At 52.4% G+C, this 22,354-nt stretch overlaps 1 protein-coding gene across 1 annotated transcript; it reads right to left on the reverse strand.

Annotated features, from left to right (window-relative positions):
* Positions 1–192: 192 nt before the first annotated feature.
* On the reverse strand, positions 193–16,655 carry Efhd2 (EF-hand domain family member D2). Its single transcript, XM_051173673.1, has 4 exons — positions 16,262–16,655; positions 3,823–3,970; positions 2,693–2,827; positions 193–1,828 (listed from the first exon to the last, which is right to left on the reverse strand). The coding sequence occupies exons 1-4, from the start codon at positions 16,561–16,563 to the stop codon at positions 1,697–1,699; spliced, it is 717 nt and encodes a 238-aa protein (XP_051029630.1). The 5' UTR covers positions 16,564–16,655; the 3' UTR covers positions 193–1,696.
* Between the last annotated feature and the right edge of the window lie 5,699 nt (positions 16,656–22,354).

Below are 22,354 nucleotides of genomic sequence, written 5' to 3' on the forward strand. Positions count from 1 at the left end.
TTAAAAGGGGATTAAAAGACAGTGGCCCTTCAGTGGCTCCTTTCAGAATGAGGTGAGTTTAATATATGTTGTGTCTAGGCCAGCAGTGTTTTCCTCCTCCCCAGTCTCCTGACGTGACTGCCCAAAACCAGTGACCTTATCCTTGTCCCATCCCCTGCCCTCTTCAGTTAGCCATCAAAAACCACACACACATAAGAATATAGAATTTTATCTCATTTTAGTTAAAAAAAATAATCGTACCACTGAATGAAGAAGTAGCTGTTTTCATTTCTTTTTTGGAGGGGAGGAGGTGGTGAGAGGGAGGACAAAAAAAAAAAAAAAAAAAAAAAAAAGCAAAAAGCCAGAAGTAAAGGGAATTTATATTTATCTGTATAAACATATCCACTAAGGCAAACACAAGCCTGGGCCACAGCTGCTGAGCTGGGCTGGGCTGGGCTCGGTCCCTCCAATTCTCATGGGTTTTAAGATCGAAAAAATAAAACCTTTCTAAGTCCCACAGGGGGGAACTGGGGACTCTTGGGGCACTGTAGTAAAATAAAGAGTTATCGAGTTTCAAAAGCAGTGACACACTGAACGAAGGTTGCATAACAGCGGCCTCTGTGGCCATTCACTTAGACTGGGTGACGTCACGGTTTCACAACACAGCAACAGATACACACACAAACACACACACACACGTGAGCAAGCACATGGGAACTATGGAGGAATGGCACAGGTTTCACTATGGCCTGCCTGGTGATGGATGGGTTTGGGGGACCCCCCATGCGTTCTAGGGGTGGGCATGACAGGCAGGCGCTCCCACTGGTGACAGATCCAGGGAAGGAGAATGTAAAAGGGTTACCGGTGGCCCCGTGTCCTACTGCAGTACACACAAACACATCAGGCACTCCCCAGAGAAGCAAGGCTGAGTGCTGAGGTTCTCCCCCGGAAGGACAACCCCTTGGCACCCCACCCCTCTCACAGCCCCTTGGGACCCTTGTTCTGGGGGGTAGGGTGTCAGAAAGTGACGTATCTGTCCTCCCCCACCCCAGCCCTATCACTCACGCCCCCATGGCATGCCTAGCAGAGTGTAGCCTGTGAGGTAGATTCAGTGGCCTTCACCCTGCCTGGCTGGGCCCCATTTATATCAGCCTAGAGTGTTAGGGCCTGGGTCTCTTCACCAAAATAGTAGTCCCCCCATTTCTAGTCCCATTTGTATCAGCCTAGGGTGCTAGGGGCTGGGTCTCTTCATCAAAACAGGAGTCCCTTCACACCCAGCAGAGGGGCTGATCTGAATGGAAGAGTCCTGGGGAGGGGACTCTCTCTTTCTCTCTGCTGGTTCCTATCTAGAAAGGGGCCATCAGGCCCAGGGCAGGGTGGCCTATGGTTAAGGGTATGTGGGTGGAGAAAGTAGCTGGTATACAAGGCAGGGGCATGGTGAATGGGCTGGCACTGGGCTAGAGCAGAGGCAGCAGGGTGGCCAGCGAGAGGATGCTGGTGGCTGGTGTCACAGCCTCAGGAACAGCGGGAAGGAACAGGGACTGGCCCGGCTCCTGGGGAGACTCCTGCATGAGATCCGTTCACAGCCGGTTTAGATTTCAGTAGTGGTCCTAGCTCACACAGGCCAGGACTCAGTTTGTCTCCCACAGGTCTCCTGTACCCACCCGTGCCCCCAGACTGCACACTGGGCAAGGCCTGGTCTCGGCCTTGGCCCTGGCTACTTGAAGGTGGACTGCAGTTCCTTGAAGGCCGCTTTCCGCTGTTTCACCTCCTCAGCCTGCTTCTTCCTTTCCTCTTGCTCGGCTTTGATCTCCTCCTCAAATCGGCTGGACACGTTGATAGCCTGTACCTGGGAGCGAGGGTGACAGGTCAGGGATGCGGCCTCCGTATCACCTTCTGGCCCGCGCTCACCAACAGTGGTCCTTGTGAGCCACAGTCAGCCCTCTGTGCCTCAGTCTCTCTGTAGAACCTGGTACACAGTAACTGACCACGGGTGCTCGTGCAGGAAGATTAAAATAATGCACTGGACAGGGTCCAGCTGGTAAAGTGCTTGCCTAGCACGCATGACATCCTGGGTTTGAGCTGTACTTCAAAAAAAGGGGCATGGTACTGAACACTTGTGATCCTACCATACAGGGGAGACAGACAGAGGCAGGAGGAGCAGAAGTTTAAGGCCAGCCTGGGTTATATGAGACCATCTCTCTCAGAGACAGAGAAAAAGAGAGGAGAATGAGGGACGGTGCAGGGCTCTGCAGGCAGGAATGATTGCCCTTGATGTCCTGTCCTAAGGTAAAGCATACAGGTCCACTAATGAACCCCGGTATCTCCATCAAGGTTGGAAGAGAGAGCGGAGGGGAGCAGCCTTGGGAGGCAAAGGTCTTAGTTTGGAAAAGAGGAATAAGGAAAGGTGAGGGGGTGGCTAGGTGGGCAGGACTCAGGAGCCACTGGACCAAATGTGCCGTTCCCCTCTCCCACATGTACAGGAGGCTGTACATACAGATGAGGTCTAAGCTTCCTCAGCTTCCTCCAGGGTAGGGCTGACGGATGGGGTCTCTAGGGAGCAATGCTGGCTGGCTGCCTCTTTAAGAGCCCCATCACCCTGCACACCCCACAGAGTCTGCTCCACCTCTCCCATGCAGCCTGAACAGTGACAGGGAGGTCTACGCCAGTCCTCAATCTAAGCTGCGTCATCACACGATCCTTGGCTCCTCACCTTGGCCTCGAAGAAGTTCTTGGCACCCTTAACGCCCTCTGTGGAGACATCGATCTCAGAGAGGCGGGCCAGGACGTGCAAGCCGCTGTCTTCCTGCAACTCCCCTGCCGCTGCTTTGCGGAAGATCAGTAGGAACTGTGGAGGGAAGACACAGGTCAGCAAGGCACAACCGGAACAAAGTCCCTGGCCACACCCAAGCCTCTGCTCAGGTCTCCCCGTAGAAAGGCTATGTGTTCACCTGCAGGAGTGGGAGCCAGAGCCAGGCTTCAGCCCCTATGTTCCTGGTGTGCCCTGCTAGGACCCTGGGCTAAGGACCACACCCAGCTCCCACCCACAGCTTCAGCCTGCCTCTCTTCTTTGCCGCCTACTGTTCTCCCACACAAATCTGCAGTACATCCCACTCACAAAGCCCCCAGGAACCTTGCTCCCATTCTACAGTATGAAGATGGTTTGGAGATGGCAAAAGGCTTAAGTACTGGAAGGATGGGCATAGGTGCTCTCTGACCCCAAGCCATTCCCATGGACCATTCTGACATCCTTCCCTGGCCTCTTGTCACCTCCCACACCCCAAGATGCCCTTGATACTGCCTCTCTCCCCTACCTCCTGTCGGCTCTGTAAAGGCCAGACTTCCCAAGCACCTACCTCCCCACACAGGCAACCCCATGCTGTTTAGGGCCTAGAACCACAGCTGTTACACTTTGGGCCTTCCTTCCTCCTGCCAGTCCTTAAATAGGCTGGCCCATAGCTTCTGCCTCAGACAATGTGAAGCTGCTTCACATCATGCCCAGTCCCCTCGGCCGTGCGCATCACTCGCTCTGAGCCAAGCACTGTGTAAATCAATCCTCATTCAGGTTCCTTCCCTTCTAAACCTGCCCCCCCCCCCAGCCTTTCCCACAACTCAGCTGGGCATAGAGAAATCATTAAACACAGCCGGTTGTGGTGGCTTACACCTATCATCCCGGCACAGGGAAGGCGGAGGCAGGAGGACACCTGCTAAGAATGCCCCAGCAAGCCTCACACACCTATCAGTTACTCACAGCTGTATGGCCAAAGACCATGTCACTCAGTGCCAAAGGCCACCCACTGCTCAGGTGTGGCGGGCTGGGGAGCAGCCCGGGGATGGGCTCACCTCCCGGAAGCTGAGTTTGCTGTCAAAATCCTCATCCACTTCATTGATCATGCTCTTCAGGCCCAGGTGAGTCTGAGGGGCCCCTAGTTTCTCCATCATGAGTTTCAATTCCATCAGGTCGATGAAGCCATCCCTGCCGGCATCATACCTGTGGACATAGAGAGGCTTGAGGATACCCTGATGTGCCTCCTGTATGACCACGTCCTCCTATTATAGCTGCAAGGGACCTCACCACATGGTCAGGCAACATCCTCTATTTTCAACAATGCTGATTCTTACACAAACGTGGGGCGTGAGGGAGGAAGCCGTAGCCTCCTGTCCCGTGTGTGGTATGAACAAGCAGAAAGAACTCCCATCATGCCTGTGGCTCCAGCTAGGCAGTAGACCCTTGTGAGCTGAGGCTGAGATGCTCTTCACTGTGGGGGCTGCTCTGTGCACTGTGGGATGTTCATAGAAGTAGCTCCTGGGCTGTGACAGCCAAATGTCTCCCAAACACTGCCAACTGGTGTGTGTGTGTGTGTGTGTGTGTGTGTGTGTGTGCGTGTGTGTGTGTGTGTGCGCGTGCACCACGCGTGTCGGGGGAGAGGCAAAATCCCAGTGGTCAGAGGTTAGCATGGGTGTGGAAGCTGGTCTCTTACGTGATTGCCCGAGTCTCAGTGTGCAGCCCCGGTTGTGCTGGAAGTCGCTATGTAGCCCAGGCTCCCGTGCACTTGTAGCAATCACCCTCTCTCTGCTCCCACATGTTGTGACTATAGGCACGCATTGTCACGCCCCGCCATTTATGTGTTTCTGTGGTACACCTTCCACTCCACCACTAAGCCACATCCCTTCACATGAGACCAGCGGTTCCTTTCACACGGCGCCCTCCACATGGGGATCTGACGTCCTGCCCCAGCTCATGCTAGGTTCCAGGAGAAAGAGTAAAAAGCACCTATTAGGTGCTTAGTCTGCTGACTAAGTGACTCGGGAATGAATTCGGAGCCAAGAGTCTTAGCAGCCTTCTTGGAGCATTGTGCCTGGGAGAGAGGCGGAGGCAAGGCCATGGTCACAGCAGGGCAGAGGACCTGGGTGTGTCCAGGAACAGGCTGTTCTGGGAGCCTGTGGGGAGTGGCAGGGGTGCTGGGCAGCCTGGCACAGAGCCAGCTGATAACAGGCCTGTATCTGCCCTTTCCTTCTTTGCCATCAACAGCCTGGTGGAGACAGGGATCGGTGACAGTAAGGCCTAAATATCACTCTCCTATGGCCACATTCCTTGTGTTGCCAGTGGCCAGAGGTGGCCTCCAGCCCACTTCTAGTTGGTAAAGGTGCCACCCACACCTCAAGCAATGGCTTTGTCTGTAGGCCCATGGGATCTCCTTGTCAGGGTGACTGTCTTCTGTAGAAGCCTGGGGAGACTGGCCTCAGAGTGACAGGCGGGACTCTCAGATGGACAAGTGGCAACAGTTCTGACACTAATTATGGACACTGGGTGCCTTCCTGTTTATCTGTGGGTTCCTCTTTACTTCTCTGCAGTTGGATACAGCAGCACCTGACTTTAGACATCTAACAGCCCCAAAATTGAAAACTGTCTTTGCATGGGAGCTTTATTGCTTACTTTAACACTCTTTATAACCAGAGGCCCAGAGAGGCTAACTGACCTGCCCAAGGTCACAAAGCAATAAGGAAGGAGCTGGGCTAACATCCCAGATCTGTTAGGCTGATGCCTTTATCAATCTGTCTGTGCCCAGCCTCCTCCTCCTGCATCCTGTGGCCACCTGCAGAACAGCGTCTGCCGGGAGTGCCAATGCGAGCATCCGTGTGAGGCGTATAAATAGTTCATGCTTGAGTGAGTCAGGCCTTGGAAGTCATGAAGCGCAAGCATGGGACTTGGGACCGCGGGTTCCCTACTGAGTGAGAGGGCTGGGTGGGGACAGGCAGGCAAAGTGGGCCCTGAGGGCAGAGGGACTGCTGGGGTGGGGACAAGTGTGAGAGGGTGTGGTGGGATGTCAAGGAGGTAGGCAAGGGCCTTCGAGGTGACAGGACACCTCTCCTGTCACTGCAGTATGTCTGCGGGTGGTGGAGGGCCGGTACCTGCTGCATGCCTTTGACGACGGAGGGCCTGGTGAGGGGCTTGCCTTTCCCAAGGCAAGACACAGGGATGCCTCTCCTCTGTGCCCCTTTGCACAAAATCCCCTACTCCCTGAACTTGGATCCCAGTGAAGGTCAGAGATGGCATCTCACAGTTCTGACATCAGACTGCCTGGGCTCCCCCTCAGCACAATGCAGAACGTGTGTGTCCTTTAAGGGACATCTGGTAACATCTGGACCCATTCTTGGCTGTCTTAACTGGGAGTCATGGGTGCCCCTGAGCAAACACCAAGGAAGATGCCTACAGCATCCAGGACAGCCCCCTACAGGAGAATGGTCTGGTCCTATTTAAGTCTCTTTCCTGAGGCTCGGCTAAAATACCCTGACAGAAAGCAGCTTGGAGAGAAAGGGCTCGTTTTACTCCCAATTCCAGGTCCCGGTCATGATGGCTGGGGAAGTCAAGGCAGGGCCTGAAGCAACTGGTCACATCACACTCACCACGGCAGAGTGAATGAAGGTACCCTACTCTCTGTGTGCTTCCCTTACTTGTCCTAGTTAGCCCTGATTGTTAACTTGACGTGGCCTAGAGTCATCTGAGAAGGGAACCTCAATTAAGGGTTTGCTCAGATCAGACTGGCCTGCAGGTCTTGCTGTAGAGGATTACCTCGAGGGTTAATTGATGTAGGAGGGCCCAGGCCCACTGTGGGTGGCCCCATTCCCTGGGCTGGTGGTCCTGGGCTGTATAGGGAAGCTAGCTGAGCACCAGCCAGAGGGCAGCAGCATTCCTCTATGGTTTCGGCTCCAAGTTCCTACATGAGTTCCTGTCCTGCCTTCTCCCAATGATGGTCTATGACAATGAGGTATAAGCCAAACAAACCCTCTTCTCCCCAGATTGCTTTTGGTTCAAGTGCTTTATCACAGTACAGGGAGGAAACTAGGATAATGCTGTTACATAATTAAAAACCCAAACCCAGGGAATGGTGCTGTCCACTCCTACAGTTGGTCTTCTCATACCAATTACCATAATACAACCCCCCACACACAGGCCCATAGGCCAACCTGATGCAGACAATCCCTCATTGAGGTCCACTTTCGGGGGATTCTAAATTGTGTCAAGCTGACAATCAAAACTAAACATCAGGGGTTCTAATGTCACTGGATTGTAGTTGAGAAACCCAGATGTCATGGTGTCTCTTGGTTACTCGGAGACCTGCCTGGGCTCATAGAGGCCAAACCCACAGCAAAGAGTCCACACAAGGAGTAGCTAGCCATGCATGGCAGCTATCACCGCGAGATTTAGTTATCTCGCCAAGTAACCACTATGTACCAGGCACTTCAGTTTTATATGCTCAGCAGTTACAGCAGGGCAGGATTGGGAAGGAAGGATCACTGAGGAGGGTACTAGCTTGGGGGGATTCAGACTCCAGCTTGGGAGTTGCATGTCCCTTGTTTTTCTGGGTCCCTAGCTGGACCTACACTCAAAGGTCTATGTTTCTCTCAAAGCCAGAATAACTCAGTCTAAAGGAACAACACCATATCTAAACTTGGATGCCAAGTTGGGCTGTGGATTCCCTGGTTTCTGGCAGCTTCAGGCTGGGCCAGACCAGGCCCCAACCACAGCCTACATCAATCAAAGGTCAATCAATTACTAGGGCTAGGCTCCAACCCAGGCAGACTCCAGCCCCTGGGGGACAATGCAGGGGCTGGCTACAGTTCCAAAAAATAATCAATCCTCAAGCCAGGTGACTGACACAGAGCCAGAAGCCTGGTGCCAGGGTGAGAGGTGGCTCTGGAGAAGGTGACCATTCCCCAGAGGCCCTAAAATATATATGTCTGCAATGCACTCGAGGCCCTGATGTGGCCTCAGGCTGGGTTAAACTGACCGAAGACATGATTACATGCACACATCAAATCCAAACCCCAGCTCTGCCTCTGCTGTGTTGCCTTGGACCCCATGAACCTCGCCTCCTCCCATGCACATTAAAGAACTCATTTTGGGGCTGAGGCAGACTGGGAGATAGTTCAAGTTGATTCAGCATACGTCCAGGCCCACAGCAGGTACTTAATACATGCTAACTGACAATAACATAACCATGTTATTGTCTGCCTTTCAGGGATCATGAAAACCATCCTGGGACCCCCCCAAGCTTTGCTGCTCAATCATGAGGACCAGGGTCTGCTTCATAGCACTCCATCAAGGTCAAGCAGCTCACAACCTCCCCTAACCCCGTTCCACAGGATCCAACTCCCTCTTCTGGCCTTCTGGGATACTGCATCATAAAATGTACATTTACATATACTCAGGAGTGTGTTGTGTGCATGTGCGCACCCCCCCCCACACCCCAGAATGATAAATTAAAAAAAAAAAAAAAAAAAAAAAAAAGCTAAAAACAGAGCCCCAGTATGCTGGATCTGAGTGTGATGGCCCTTGCCTATAATCTCAGCACTTGGAAGAGAGGCAGAAGGACCACAGTGAGTTTGAGTTCAGCTTGGTTTCCGTAAGAGGGTTCAAGGCCAACCTGAGCTGTATTAATAACAAAAAGAAACAAAACAACCGATGCTGGCTTCTCCAAGGGTTTGGTGGTGCAGGGCTGGGAGGAGAGGCTGATGTGGAAGTGATGGGGTAGGGGATGAGGGTGTATCAGTCTGGACAGATGACCAAGGGCCTGGCTAAGCTGAAGGAGCGAGAGCCTCAAGCTGCTCAGTTGTGGGTCTCCCTGCTTTCCTTCCTGTAAGGGGAGTGGCAGGGAGGACTGTGCCATGCCTCCAAGTTGGTGAACAGCTGCTGGACCTGGCCCCTTGGCTAGGGAGGCCCTCTTACCCTGCTACAGGGACTGAGGCCAGGAAAAGAAAGGCTAGCCATCAGGGCCCATCACAGTGGGCAGTGATAAGCCCAGGCTCATGCAGCAGGTGGGATTCTACTAGCTGGGCTCTTCCCACCTTCTGCCTCTCTCTTCCTCCTGGGCCACTGGGGTAGGGGGAGTCTCAAGCATGTAGGTGAGGTGGGGGAAGTTGGCCTGATGCTCCACTTGGGGTTGGCCCAGAAAGGCCAATGCCACCCAGCCCTGTCAACAAAACTCCCAGCACCTTTCTCCAGCAGTGAAGGGAGGCTGCGGCCTGGCATCGGACCCACATTCCTGCCTGCCTCCCCCTGCATAGTTCTCAACAGGGGAGGGCTCAGCAGCTGCTGCCCCGATGCCAGCCACAGAAATCCCTCCCATCCCCCTCCCTACAGCTGCCACCCAGGCAGACCCTGTCTTTAGGTCTGAATGTGGTCTTGTAAGCTGCCTTCCCCCTAGCTTCATCTCTCCCCTCCCCAAGTTCTGATAATCCATAGAAGTGCCTGGCTCCCATGACAGGCAGTATGGATGCCCGGCCAGGGTACCCAGGCAGGCTCCTTTCACAAGGTTATCCTCAGTGGGGACTTTGATGAAAAGCTTACCATATGCTGGGGACTGGGCCAAGGGCACTGTGTCAGACTCTCAGTAGACATCCCTTTTCAACAGACAAGGAGACGGAGACACAGAAAGAAGTGTGTGGGCCAAGGTCACCAGGGACATGGGTATAGCTGGGTTCCAAATGTGATAAACAAAAACAACAACAAAAACTACGCTAGCTCCCGATGCCTGCAGGCCCAGGTGGGAGAGCCCCAGGGCTGGAGAGGGTAGGGTAGAGCAGTGGAGGTCGCTTCACCCAGCCCTCTGTAATGGCCCAATTCCCTATGTCCTTTTCCCGCTTGGTGTCTTGAATTCCTCTGAGGGCAGGAAGCTCACTGTTTCCTAAGGTGGGTCCCTTCGCCTTCGGCAGCACAGATCGCTCCCCTAGCCCCATCCCTGCTATACTGGCTGAGATGCAGAGCCATTATCACAGCTGTCGCCCCAGCAAAGGGGAGGGGCACAGAGAACTACATTCTGTCCTTTTTGGCACCCAGCCCAGGCCTGTAATGTTGGCTCTACAGGGCCACAGGATAGACTGCTGAAGGGGTGCTGTTTATGAGTTCAAGACCCCCAGTCTGTGTGCTATATTATTATCACGAATTTCAGGGTTATTAAGGAGTAAGTGTAATCATAAATAGAAACCACAGAGTTCAAACCTATTAATTCTATTAAAATCATTTAGTGGCTGTAATTTGGGGCCTCCTCATCTTGAGCTTTTATATCCTGGGAGATGGGAAGGCAGCCTTGAGGGTATGTGACATTTTGCTAGTTCTTCTGGCCAGCCTGGGCCTGCTTGCCTGTCTCTATGGGAAGTGCAGGTGGATCCCTGTAATGACAATTCAGCAGGGCCAGCTTGGTGTGTCCCCACCCCTACTGAATGACTCATGGGAAAAGCCGGGAATGGGCACTTACTACCTCTCCTTAGGGCAGAATGTGACTCTGAATGCCTGTCCTCAGCCTGGGGTTTAGGAAGGGACCAGTATGCAAAGCTCAGTTGCTCTGCCTCAGGTTTCCATAGAGCCTGAGGGTCCCACGAGAGCCCCCAAGCTGACAATTACTTGCTTGGAGGCTGTCATGGCTCAGGGTTGTCTTAACCTCAAGTCTGACACCACCCACAGGCTGAGCCAAGGTGGCAATGTGGGAGCATCTTGTCACTGCTCTATTTCCCGCCCACCCTTGATCATCACTTATGATAGTGATCACGGAGACTGTTACTTAATGTCTAATATAATCCAGTGAGTGTTAGTTACATACTCCTGACTCCATTCATCTTAGTCCTGAACAGCTCAGACAGACAAAATCACCTGCCTACAGTCATGGCAGGAGTCTGGCACTTTCTTTCTTTGTCTCTCTCTTCCAGTAGCACTGGGGATTAACCCCAGGGCCTCCTGCATGCTAAAGTTTCACCAAGTTGCCCAGGCTGGTCTTGAACCCACTTTGTAGCGCAGACTGGCCTTGAATTTTCTGTCCTTCTACCTCAGCCTCGTGAGCAGTTGGGATGACAGGCTTGTTCTGCCAGGCTTGGGAGGCACTTGCACACAGGGATGCTTGTGGAGATGCATACTCTGAAGTGACAACATTAGGGCTCAAGGGGTGCTGAAGGTCTATGGACCACAAGAGGGAGGAGTCAGACCTGGGATGAATCAATGCCTTGGCTTCTCACTAGCTACAGGACCGTAATATTCTGAAACTCAGTATTCCTACCTGTGAAGTGGGCGGTGGGGACCTTGCAGGATGTTTAGAAGGTATTAAGGACATAGCAGAGCTGGAGGGATGGCTCAGTGGTTAAGAGCATTGGCTGTCTTGTAAAGGCCCTGGGTTCTATTCCCAGCACCCATATGGCAGCTGCAACTGTCTGTAACTCTATTTACAGGGGATCCAATGCCCTACACAGGCCTACATGCAGGCAAAACACCCATATACATAAAATAATAACAATAATAAGTAAATAGAAGAAGAGAGCCAGGGTCCTGGCACCCTGTCGGTCAACAGTCTCCCCCCCCCCTTTCATCAGCCAAATGACTGAGTTTGGAAGGACTTCCCGCTCAGCGCTGCTGGGCCTGGTCCCTGTTAGCCACACCTGCCTGCAACCACTGTTCTTGCAAAGCAGAAGTCCATCGAGAAGGCTGCTGGGCAGCCAGAAGGAACTTAGTGGCTGCAGGGTGTGGGGACCGTCCTTGCAAGAGGCTGCAAAGTGACGGGGGCTCCTGACCTGCCCCTGGCGGCACTGGGGACCCCAGAGCCTGGACCATTCCAGGTGAAGGCGGGCATGGACCTCAGGCTACAGAGAGGAGTGTGAAGGAGGGAAGAGGGCAGATGGGAGGTGTGAACCAGAAAGTCCCCAGAAGGGGTGGGGGGAGGTGAGGTGACTCAGATGCAGAGGGGAAGTGGGAGGAAAGGAGAAGGGGCCCATTGTTGGGAATCCTCTCTCCCTGGGGTGTGAGGCACCCCAACCCCCACCAAGCTAGGCTCTGGCTTCTGCAAACAAGGGCCAGACCCCCCCCCCCCCCCCCCCGCCTCCTGGATCTGGGCTCAGGAGCTTGGCCAAGCGAGCCGACTCAACCTTTGAGGCTTGAGGTCTAAACCGACTCCTAACTAATACAGGTGAGTTCCCTTGGGACTCTCTCTAGTAAGGACAGGGCCCTGGGAAATCACCCTTAGGAGGCTGCATGCAGTCTTTCCAGATGGTAGAACCATAGAAGCCCTCAGCCCATTGGACCCACCAAAGACCTCGGGTAGACTGGAAAGTTCTATGAGGCCTTCTGGCTGGAATTTGCATATGAAAAAACTTAGCATGTTTTCTAAGACCACCCAGACCATATCGGTTTACCTAACTTAATTCTTAGCGCTTTGCCAGCTAGGTCTGTGGGCCCAAGACAAACGGAGACTCAGAAGCCCAGTGCCCTGCCCAGAGCGACCCAGCTGGGTAGCGAGGGCCTGTGGCCCAGTTTTGTGTCACCAGGAGGACTGCTGTTTGCTCTTCCCTTTTCTTCGCCACCTGCCTTCCACGTAATTAAGTGATAACGAATTCATTTCTCTATTTTTGTTGTTTATCAAAGCAATATGTAGCTGTCAATCAGAGCGTCTGTTGGGCAAGAGCAAAAAGGCTTATGGGCCGAATCTCTGTCATTCTGGCCCAAAGCAAAGGACGGCTGCCAGCCTAGCAGCCTGGTAGCTCTGTTGGGGGGAAGTGGAGGCAGCCAGAGGCTCATTCCGAGCTGCTTCAATGTTAGAGCTGATGACCGCCACCAGGGCCAGGGCATATGCTGAACTTGAGATCGTGATGACAGCAACTTAGTAAGTACCGCTTCTGTGCCAAGTTCATGGTTGAGCACTTGAGAGCGCCGAGGATCAGGGGAGGAAAGAGGCTCAGGAAGGGTTAAATGTGTTCTAGGTCCACATGTGTCTAGATCCTCAGCCACCAGGAGCTGCAGGCTGTCAGCAGCCAGGGAGGGAAAAGAGAGAAGGCCGGTGGTGGCCCGGGGAGCTTTTGATGAAAAGCTCCCGCCAGAAGGAAGGGGAAGCTAGCCTGCCTGATGCAAGAGGTCATGAGATGAAATGTGTGGGGAGGAGGCTGGGCGGAGGGATAGGGCCAGGGCCGGCCAGGCAGGACAAGGAACTAGGGCACCTTCCTCAGATTCCACAGCAGAGCCACAATTACGAGGCTGCCTGCCTTTCAGGCAGGTGTTGGCTTACACAGCAATTCCTAGGCTGTTGTCAGCTCAGGGGTAGCCAGCCCTGAAATTCTGTGGGTCTGTCCCATATCTTTTTGCCTTGGAAGCTTCTAGAAACAACTCTGGATGAGTGGGCAGAGAAAGGGGAGGAGAGAGAGAGAGAGAGAGAGAGAGGGGGAGAGAGAGAGAGAGAAAATGGATATAGCCTGAGGCTATGGGGGTGGAGTGTCCAGGCTCTAAGAGGCAGGGCCTCTATGCTCGGCAGCACGTGTCATCATCTCTAAGCCCTACTTTCAGAAAAATTTATGATCCTGAGCAGGTTACTTCTCCTGTCTGGGTCTCAGTTTTCCCATCTGTAAAATGGGGAGAGGGGCTGGCTGTGAGGTGGATGGCAGAGCCTCTCTTTCCTTTCTTTCTCCCTCCACCACTGACCTAGGGCTGCATCTGCTCACCCACAGTGAATAGATGGAGCAGAAGACAGCACAGTTGTTCTGATGAGTATCAAGGCTCAAGACCCCATAGGAGTAAGGCTAGAACATAAGTATCTTTGAGTATTGTCACACACCGCCTCTCCTCACACCTGAGAAGACTGAGGTCCAGGGATGACATCTCCTTAGCTGTGGCTGCCAAAGAAAAGCCAGCTCTACTTCCCAGGGGCACTGGCTCCTCTCCTCCCTTTCCCTTGCTCTCAACAGAGCCCTGGCTGCGATCCTGGGACCTGCTGGGTCCCAGGAGGCAGCAGCCACTTGCACTGTGGAAGCAGAATGGGTGTTCTGTGCTCCCTGTGGCCGTCTGTGGTGGTTCCCAGCCGGGATTCAGCTGGGCTGGGCTCATCGGGCACAGTGAGGCCTTGTTTCCCTGAAAGCAACATTAGCAGCTTTGTACCCAGGCCAGGGACTCTGGCGAGTGGCATTTCCTTCCCCTGAGGTTCAGCTTTCTGGACCCTTCCTGCCCTGTCACCCCTCCCAACACCTCAGCAAGCAGCGCTAGTGCCAAGAGGTAGCTCTGAGGGGTCCACAAAAGTTACTTCTCCATCAACCTTGTTCCCCTAAAACAGCTCGTGTAAACTGAGCGTTCTTTGTAAGCACAGTTTCCAGTCTATTCTCCCCACTGGCTTCCCCCAAGGTTATCTCCCTCAAGCTTGCTCTTTAGGTAGGGGTACCTGGGCACCCCAAAACACTGCCATGGTTTGGGGATAAAAATACACACAAGAGAAGGGTGACCCGAGAAGGGTAAAATGGGCTGGTGGTGGCCGCACAGGGCAAAGTCAGTCACACACACAGAAAGGGATGCTGGGGTGTGTTTCTAGACAGTGACACAGGTATTTATGACAGAAAACGATGAAGGGAAGACCAGAGCAGAGTGGGGGGAGGGGTGGCAGGGAGTGGTCTGGACATTTCTTTGGCAGCTACAGCTAGGAGGTATCATTCCTAGACCTCAGTCTACCCGAATGCAAGAGAAAGGCAGTGTATTTTGAGAAGGGACGACCGTGGCTTTTGGAGCTGCCCGTCTGAGTTCGAATCCTGATCCTATCATTTTGTAGCTGTGAAGTCTTGGCCCATAACTTTAGTGGTCTGTGTGTGGCCAGATTTCATCTGTGCAAGGGAGATGAAACCATCCTGGATCACGGGGTTGGTAGGAACCATGGCCGAGCTCCTTCTCAACATGTCGCTTCAGAGATCTATGACGCATGGCGTGTGAATACCCTCTGGACTACCCCACAGCGCAGCTCTACCTGGAAGTCATAGCTGCCTTAGGTTCAAAAGCAAGGGATGAGGACTCCTGCTCTCCTGGCTTGATCAGTCAATGGAGACCGAAGCAGGGGAGCCCTCTAGGCCTTTAACCTTCATGTAGCGGTGTGGGGATGGGGCTTCTAGTCACATGCGAGGACTAGCCGTGGAGAGTAAGAAGAGCCTCTCTGACCCTTGGATGTAGGGAACGCCCCTTTCCTGGCTTCCTGGTTGGTGTCTGGGTACTGTCAGCTGGGTGTGGCTGGGGCTGCCAACCCTTTACCTGCCCACTGTTTTCCATTTTGGGACTCCTCCATACCTCACCCTGAATTCAGCGTTAGCGGGTTTTGCCGATCTGGGATACACTCCAGCCCAGTACCTATAGGGCTGACTGTTCCCTTTCTAGGAACCGTAGGTGGCGTGACAGGAAGTAGGGACGACTGTCATGTGGAGGGACCTTGGTACCATCCCTACCCCCATGGGAACTCTCCTTTTCCCCTCCATACTGCTTCAGTTTGTGGGGTGTGGAATGGCTAGGCGCACACACCCTTCTAACCTGGTAGGGTTACAGCTTGGGATCATAGGGACTGGAGGCTGGGGGTGGGAGTCCCTAGGCAGGGCACACAGCAAGGGGTCCCCTTTTGTGCCTGGAGAGAGTATGGGCACCAGGGATGGCATGGGAAGAGAAGAGCTGCTGCTGGGGAGAGCTCAGCCTTCTGAGAGACCAGGGGAGTCTCCACTGCCAAGTGAAGGGGGAGGAGGAGCAGGGACAGGCACCCACAGGGTATGGAGGCAATAAGGCCTGAGGGGGCTCTACCCTGAAGGGATGAGAGAGGAGTTACATGACTATAGACTGGGGGACAGGGAGAGAGGAGCCCGTTCCTAGCAAGGCCACTTGAGTGTTAAGGAAATGGTACCTGGCCAACAGGGTGGGAGGGAGCGGTGGAAAGGGTTTTTTACCATAGAATAATTGGTGTGAGTGTGTGTGTGTCCCAATCTAAAACTAAAGGAACTAAGGGGCATGCATATTTGCCTAGCACGGGTGCCAGGACTGTGTCCCCTTTGAGAGAGGGGGGCACTAGGGGTGCCTGTGCCACGGTGGGGGTAGGGAGTCCAGTATTGGGACAGGAGAGGAAGGGAAGCCGCCGACCCTTTCTCGGTGTGTGTGGGTGTAGGGTGGTAGGTGCACCACCCTACAGTGAGAGGGGAGTCGGCGCCCTGTGTGGTGGTGGGGACTCATTGGGGACCTGTAATTGTCTGGAAGGAACCTCAGGGGCTTCCAACCCATGAGGAGTATCTTGAGGGCAGCATCACCAGGAAGGGGGGGGGTCATGTGCCAGGGCCAGGAGGGAGAGGTCCCCAGACCCACTTGGGCGCTGGTGGGTCTGGAAGCCTCGTGGCTCCCTGGAAGGGCAGCAGAGTTCTTAGCCCTGGTGAGTTAGGGTCCTGGGGGAGCCTGACTGGGGATACTGGCGGTTCGGGCCCGAGGCCGGGTCTAGGGTGGCGGGGAACGGGGTGCAAGGGTACTCACTGTTTGAACATCTTCTCCATGTCTTTGATCTGCTTCCTGGAGAACTCCTTGAACTCGGTGTAGGGGTTGAAGACGCGGCGGCTGGGCGACTGCGGCTCGCCGATGCCCTGGTTGAGGTCCGCGCGCCGCAGCAGCTTGGCGCTCAGCTCGTCGTCCGCGCTGCCCAGCGCCTGGGCAGCCTCGTCGGGAGCCCCGGCCGCCGCCGCCGCCCCGTTGAGCCCCGGCTGCTCAGTCGCTTCGCCGCCTTCGCCCTCCATCTGCAGCCTCCGGCTCAGCTTGCTGGCCAGCTCGTCCGTGGCCATGGTGGCCCGCGCGCAGCTGCCTCGGCCGGGCCCCTGCTCTGCACCGCACACCCGGCCGCGCTCTTCCTCTTCCTGACACTCCCCGCCGACAGGCGCCGCCCCGAAGGTGGGACTTAGGGGACCGCCCACCCCCGGGCTGGCTCTCGCCGCCCGCGCTGCACGCCGGGTCCCTCTTGGTCCCCGGGGAGGGGGTCAAGTGCATCCTGCGCCCCAGCTTTTCATCACCTCCCCCCTCCCCGCCGTGAAAAATCAACAGCATCCCTCTGGTGACCTCTGGGAGGCCGCTGGGCCCCGGGAGACCTCTGAAAGAAACCTGGTTTGGGGCGGGGTGGAGTGGTGAGGGGGTGTCACAATCCTGCAGGAGAGAAGAGGATGTGCCTTAGGAGGTGGATGTGAGTTCAGGGACTGGAGAGGGGCGCTCCCTGCAACCCCTTCTCTGGAATCCCCACCATTTGTGCCTCTGACACCCTGTCGGTTGCCATGGAGACCACTGATAGTGAAACACTGGGTGTTCTTGGTAAGGTTGTGAGAATCTGAAGAAGGTGGACCCTGGCTCTGGAGTCCAGTTGAGATTGTCCCCAGAGCCAGAGTGGCTGGCATCTTTCAAGGGTGGGGCAATGGTTGTGAGGGAGATGCTACCCTACCCGAGTCCTCAAAGGTCCCCAAAGAACTAGGAAAGGGGAAGGGGCTCATCCTGCTGTGCCATGATTCAGCACAATAGCTGCTTGATCTGGATGATGTCTGGGACTCCACCTTAGAGGGGTTTCAGGGAGACCTTGATGTTGCCTCCTTGATGGGGATCCCAGAGGAGTGACCTCCTCCTCAAGGCTCAGGAATGGGGACTTGCAGGGGTGGGGGCTGGGAAGGGGGAGATCAGAGTGGATTTGGCCCTGTCAAAAGCCCAAGTCTGGGTTGGAGAGAAGGCTCAGTTATTGACAGTGGTTGTTGCTGTCGCAGAGATCGGTCCCTAGCACCCAAATCACATAGATGTGTGGGGGTAGGGATGGCAAGTCACAAGGGCCTGCAACTCCAGGTTCAGAGGCTCCAAGACCCTGTCTGGCCTCCTTATGCATCTGCACTCTCTCGTGTGCACACACCCCTCCCCCACCCATGCACATAATTTAAAAATAAAGGTAAATCTTTGAGTAGGGCATGGTGGCGCAACATTTAGTCCCAACACTCAGGAGGCAGAGGCTGGGCAATCTGTGAGTTCAAAGTCAGCCTGGTCTCCATCAGGAGCTGCAGGACAGCCAGGGCTGCATAGTGAGAAGACCCTGTCTCAACAAACAAATAAAGTAAACCTTAAAAACTGCAAAGCTGTGGCGCTCCATTGTCAGCTGCAGGGCACTAGCCATAACGCTGATTCCCTGCCCCCACCTAGACTGACGTGTGGGCCCCTTGATCCAAAAAGTTGCTTTCCATGAACACCTGGGGGAGGCCTTATTCTCTGGAGTAAAGATTGCTCTGGCACAGATGGGGTGTATATTCTCTAAGGAGTTAGGACAGTGTTGGAGATTTGGACACTGTCCACTCCCATGGATAAGGTGCAGAAAAAACATAGGGAGGTCAGGCTAAAAAGCACTGCTGTGGAGACCGGGCACCCAAGGTGACTACTGCAGGCTGCCACAGAATGACTTGCAGGAAGACATTTGATCAATATCTGTTGATGAGTTCGAAAACATTGTTGAATTAAAAGGTATTTGAAAGAATAAAATGGACGCCCAAAGAAATCTGTAGTTTAGAACATGCAAAATTTTGGTTCACTGTTTGTGAGGTTGTTAAGTCTAATAAAGATGCTAAGCTTAAGTGATTTTGTTTCCTTAAGACCAAAAGAGTTACATGTAGTTAGTATTGGCTGTTTTGGTCCAATTGTTTGTGAAAGTACCGAAGGGAATAGTTTACTTATTTAATGGCAAAAAAGGATGGGGGTGGGACAGGGCAAAGATTTGAATATCTAAATTACATCTGCATACACCTAGGTTTGTCCAGATTGGCTTTGCAAAGTAGGTGCAAAAGTCTGGTGAGCCTCAGTTTACCCAAGCCTATGACTTTATTTTAGGTAGATTTAATGTAGCCCAGGCTAGCCTCCACCTTACTGTGTAGCTGAAGATCTTTCAGCTTCCTAAATGCTGGAAGTTTAAGATGTGCGCCCTTGGACCCTGTTCATACAATGCTAGATACTGAAATAAGAGCTTTGAGCATGCTGGGACATCGCTTTGCCATTTGATCTATGGCCCCCAGCTCCATTTTTTGTTTTGTATTTTGTGTTTTGTTTTTGACAAAGGGTCCCACTTTGTAGTCCAAGGACTTGAACTTGCTATGTGGTCTAGGCAGACCTCAAACTAGAGATTTCCCTGCTTCAGCTCTCTTGTGTTTTGATCACAAGTGTCTGCTATACTCACAGTAAATTTACAACATCTGGTGGTTCTTAAGGACGTGGAAGTGTCTTAGTTATGGACAGTTTGCATCTGTTTGTCTTCAATGTGATGAGATTATGGGAAGGGTCTGCTGTCTTAAAAACAATGCATATGAGATAAACCTGGGGTTTGAGTTTGAATTCTTTAGAGGTTGTGTGTGTTGGTTAAACTCTGGTTAACCTCCTACTTAGCTTGCGTAGGTAAAATCCTTGGGAATGAGGCTGGGCTCCTTATTAGTCTTTGGGGTGTGCTTCCGTGTGTGTAGTTGAACTTGAGATCAGAGGACGGTTTTTAAGAGTGATTTCTCTCCTTTCATGGTGGTACCCAGAGGTGGCACTCTGTTAAGCACCTTTGCCTTGCTAAACCATCTCAACAGGTGTTTGTTTTTGAGATGAAAGTCTCTGTAACCCAGGCTGATCCAGAACTCACTAGGTAGTTCAGGCTGGCCTGTAACTCCCAGAAATGTCTGGCTTCAGCTCCTGAGTCCCTTCACAAGCTCTGTAAAAATCTCTTAGGTTACTATCTCTGTGTGTGCCCACATGATTGTATGCACGTGAAGGACAGAGGCCAACTTTGGCTGTCATTTCTTAATCACTCTTTACCTTGTATTTTGAGATAGGGTTTCTCACTGGGCTGGACATTGCATTGTAGACTCTTTACAAGAGTGTTGGGGATTGAACTCGGGTCCTTACACTTACATGGCAGGTTCTTCGCTGCCTGACCTGTCTTCTGGGTGAACTTTCTCATCTTTCTCAGGATTGCAGAACTCTGAGGCTCTGTGACAAGAGGTGGCAGGTGCTCATTGCCTTACCTGTCGTCTCAGAGGCAGGCTGTGATCCTGCTGGGAGGGCTGGCTGCCCAAACCAGAGGTACCAGAGGTGTAAGTAGGAGGCTACATTTTTTTTCCTTCTTGAGGTCATTGCATCTCAGAGAAACTCCCCCCCCCCCTTTTTTTTTTAAAGAAACTAAAGCAATATGGAGGGAGAGGAAAGCAAAGGCGATTGATGAGCTCTGACTGGAGACAGAACTTCCAGGAAATACCAGTTGGCTCTTTATTAGGGGAAGTCCTTTTACAGTGACCATGAGTCTGTGAGGCGAGAATGTATTCTGGCAGCAGAAAAGATCTATTCTGGTGGCACATTCCAGCATTTGGTCATGAAGAAAGAATGATCTTCAGGAAAAATCACCCCCTCAGCAAAGGATTTCTTATAGAGGCTGGGGCAAGTGAGAGCCAATTCTGACGCTCTTGCAAGTGTCGAGGGAGCTAGGCAGACTTAGTCATCACTGACATGTCTCTTTTCTGCCTCCCACATTTACTTGTATAACTGTCTTCTGGGGAGGGGTGAAGTCATATTAAGGAAAACAACAGCAGTTTGAAAAAGAGAAGGGATGGGCTGGGAGATGGCTCAGTGGGCAAGAACAGTTGCTATGCAGGCATCAGGACCTGAGTTCAAATCCCAAGCATCCACACTTAAACTAAAGAGCTATCCAGGCAGTGGTAGTGCACACCTTTAATACCAGCACTCTGGAGGCAGAGGCAGTTAAATCTCTGTGAGTTTGAGGCCAACCTGGTCTACAAAGTGAGTTGCAGGACAGCCAGGTCTACACAGAGAAACCCTGTCTCAAAGAACAAACAAACAAACAAACAAACAAAACAAAAGAAACAAGCAAACAGAAAGAGCTGAGTGTCGCTGAGTAGGCTGTAGTGCTATCGCTAGTACTAGATCGCTGTAGCAGGCAGAGACTGGAGAGTCCCCGGGGTTTGCTTCCAGCCATCTCAAAGATCAGTGAGGGGCCATTCCTCAAGAGAGTAAGGCATCATCATGACAGAGTAGCACACTCAATGTCACCCATGAGTGCATACCCTGTGAGTGCATGCACACACACACACACACACACACACACACACACACGTGCATGCACAGGCATGTCTGCATACTCAGAAAAGACAGATGGAAGGAACAAGATAGGTTTGGAAGAAGCTCTGGGTTGACCAGAAGGCACATTCCAGAGTCTGGCAGAACTGGGTGGTCCCTTCAGCCCTGAGATTATGTGGAATCCAGAAAGGGATTAGTGAGGCCTTCAGAGATAACAGTGGGTCGGCACATGCAGTATGCAATATTTGCCTAGCACTCAGGAATGCTAGTATACTAATTAATCACTATAAACATCCACAGTCAGCAGGAAGCTGCAGATAGACCAAGGAAGATGCTTAGAAGTCAAGGGATATCATCAGTACTCATTAGAGGCAATGGGGTAATGACAGGGCAAGGGGTTACAGCCTCTCTTCAATCTCTTGCACATCTGGGGGCCATTCATTGGGTACCTTGAAGTAGTAGCTGGTGTTGGCTAGGGACTTAAGCATCCTGTGTGTGGAGAAAAAAGGGAGATAATGGTGGGGACGGTTTGAAATGTTTAGAAGACAATTCCTATATAGGGCTTTCTTTTAGAATTATCTTGGAGAGTATGAATTGGTTTGAGAACTTAGATTGCATTTCAGATTCCTTGCATATGGTCTGGGGGACGGTGTAGCTCAGTGATAGAATGCTTGCCTAGAATGCATGGGATCCCTGTGTTTGATCCTCAGTGTTGCTAAGAAGAATTAGTTGCATAGGCCCAAATAGGTTGTGGTTGTTTTGAATTGCACATATGTATGTATGTACGCACGCATGCCTGTATGCACGTATGTGTGTGTATATATATGCATGTAGGTGTATGCGTGTATGTGTATATGCATGTACATGCTTGTATTCATGTATGTATACCTGCACACATGTATGCATGCATGCCTGCCTGCATGTGCATATGTATATATGTATGCCTATATACATGCATGTGTGCATGCATGTATGGGTGTTGGTTGTTGTATTGTCAGCTTGACTCAAATTTGGATATATCTGGGAGGAGGGAACATCAGCTGAGGAATTGCTCTATAAATCAAACTCCTGGAAAGAAGCTGTCTCTGCAGAGACTGATTGGCTGATTAGAACTTCAGTTCTGTGGAGAGGTTGGATTGCTGCCGGTCCAAAGGCTAGTGACTTTATCTTGGGCTAATTCTAGCCCTTTGGAATGCCATTCTTTATGCCTTTCCTGACCCTCACACTAATATCCTGTGACTAATGGATAAAAACCTTTTGGAATCTAGTAACTTAGCAGACTACTAGCTTCTGCCAATCCAAAAGCTAAGATGTCATCAGACAGCATCTTGAGCCAATAGGAAAGCTTCCCCATCTCACTGTACCTGCCTCTCTGATGATGTACTCACCAATGTGTTTTGAACTTGCCTTGATTTATGACTTTCTTTGTTCTGTAAAGTTGTAAAAACTTCATGAATCTGCTTCTACTTTGGAATGTGGAATTTGGGCTAACCTAGA

This window comes from Phodopus roborovskii, unplaced genomic scaffold (assembly GCF_943737965.1).
Source record: "Phodopus roborovskii unplaced genomic scaffold, PHOROB, whole genome shotgun sequence".
NCBI lineage: Eukaryota > Metazoa > Chordata > Mammalia > Rodentia > Cricetidae > Phodopus > Phodopus roborovskii.

Excerpts from the sequence above, each read along its gene's own strand:
- Efhd2 (XM_051173673.1), bottom strand. The coding sequence starts at position 16,563 with ATGGCCACGGACGAGCTGGCCAGCAAGCTGAGCCGGAGGCTGCAGATG. Across the intron at positions 2,828-3,822 it reads GCAAACTCAGCTTCCGGGAG|TTCCTACTGATCTTCCGCAA; the intron begins GTGAGCCCATCC and ends TTCCCTCCACAG. Across the intron at positions 1,829-2,692 it reads AGAACTTCTTCGAGGCCAAG|GTACAGGCTATCAACGTGTC; the intron begins GTGAGGAGCCAA and ends CCTCGCTCCCAG.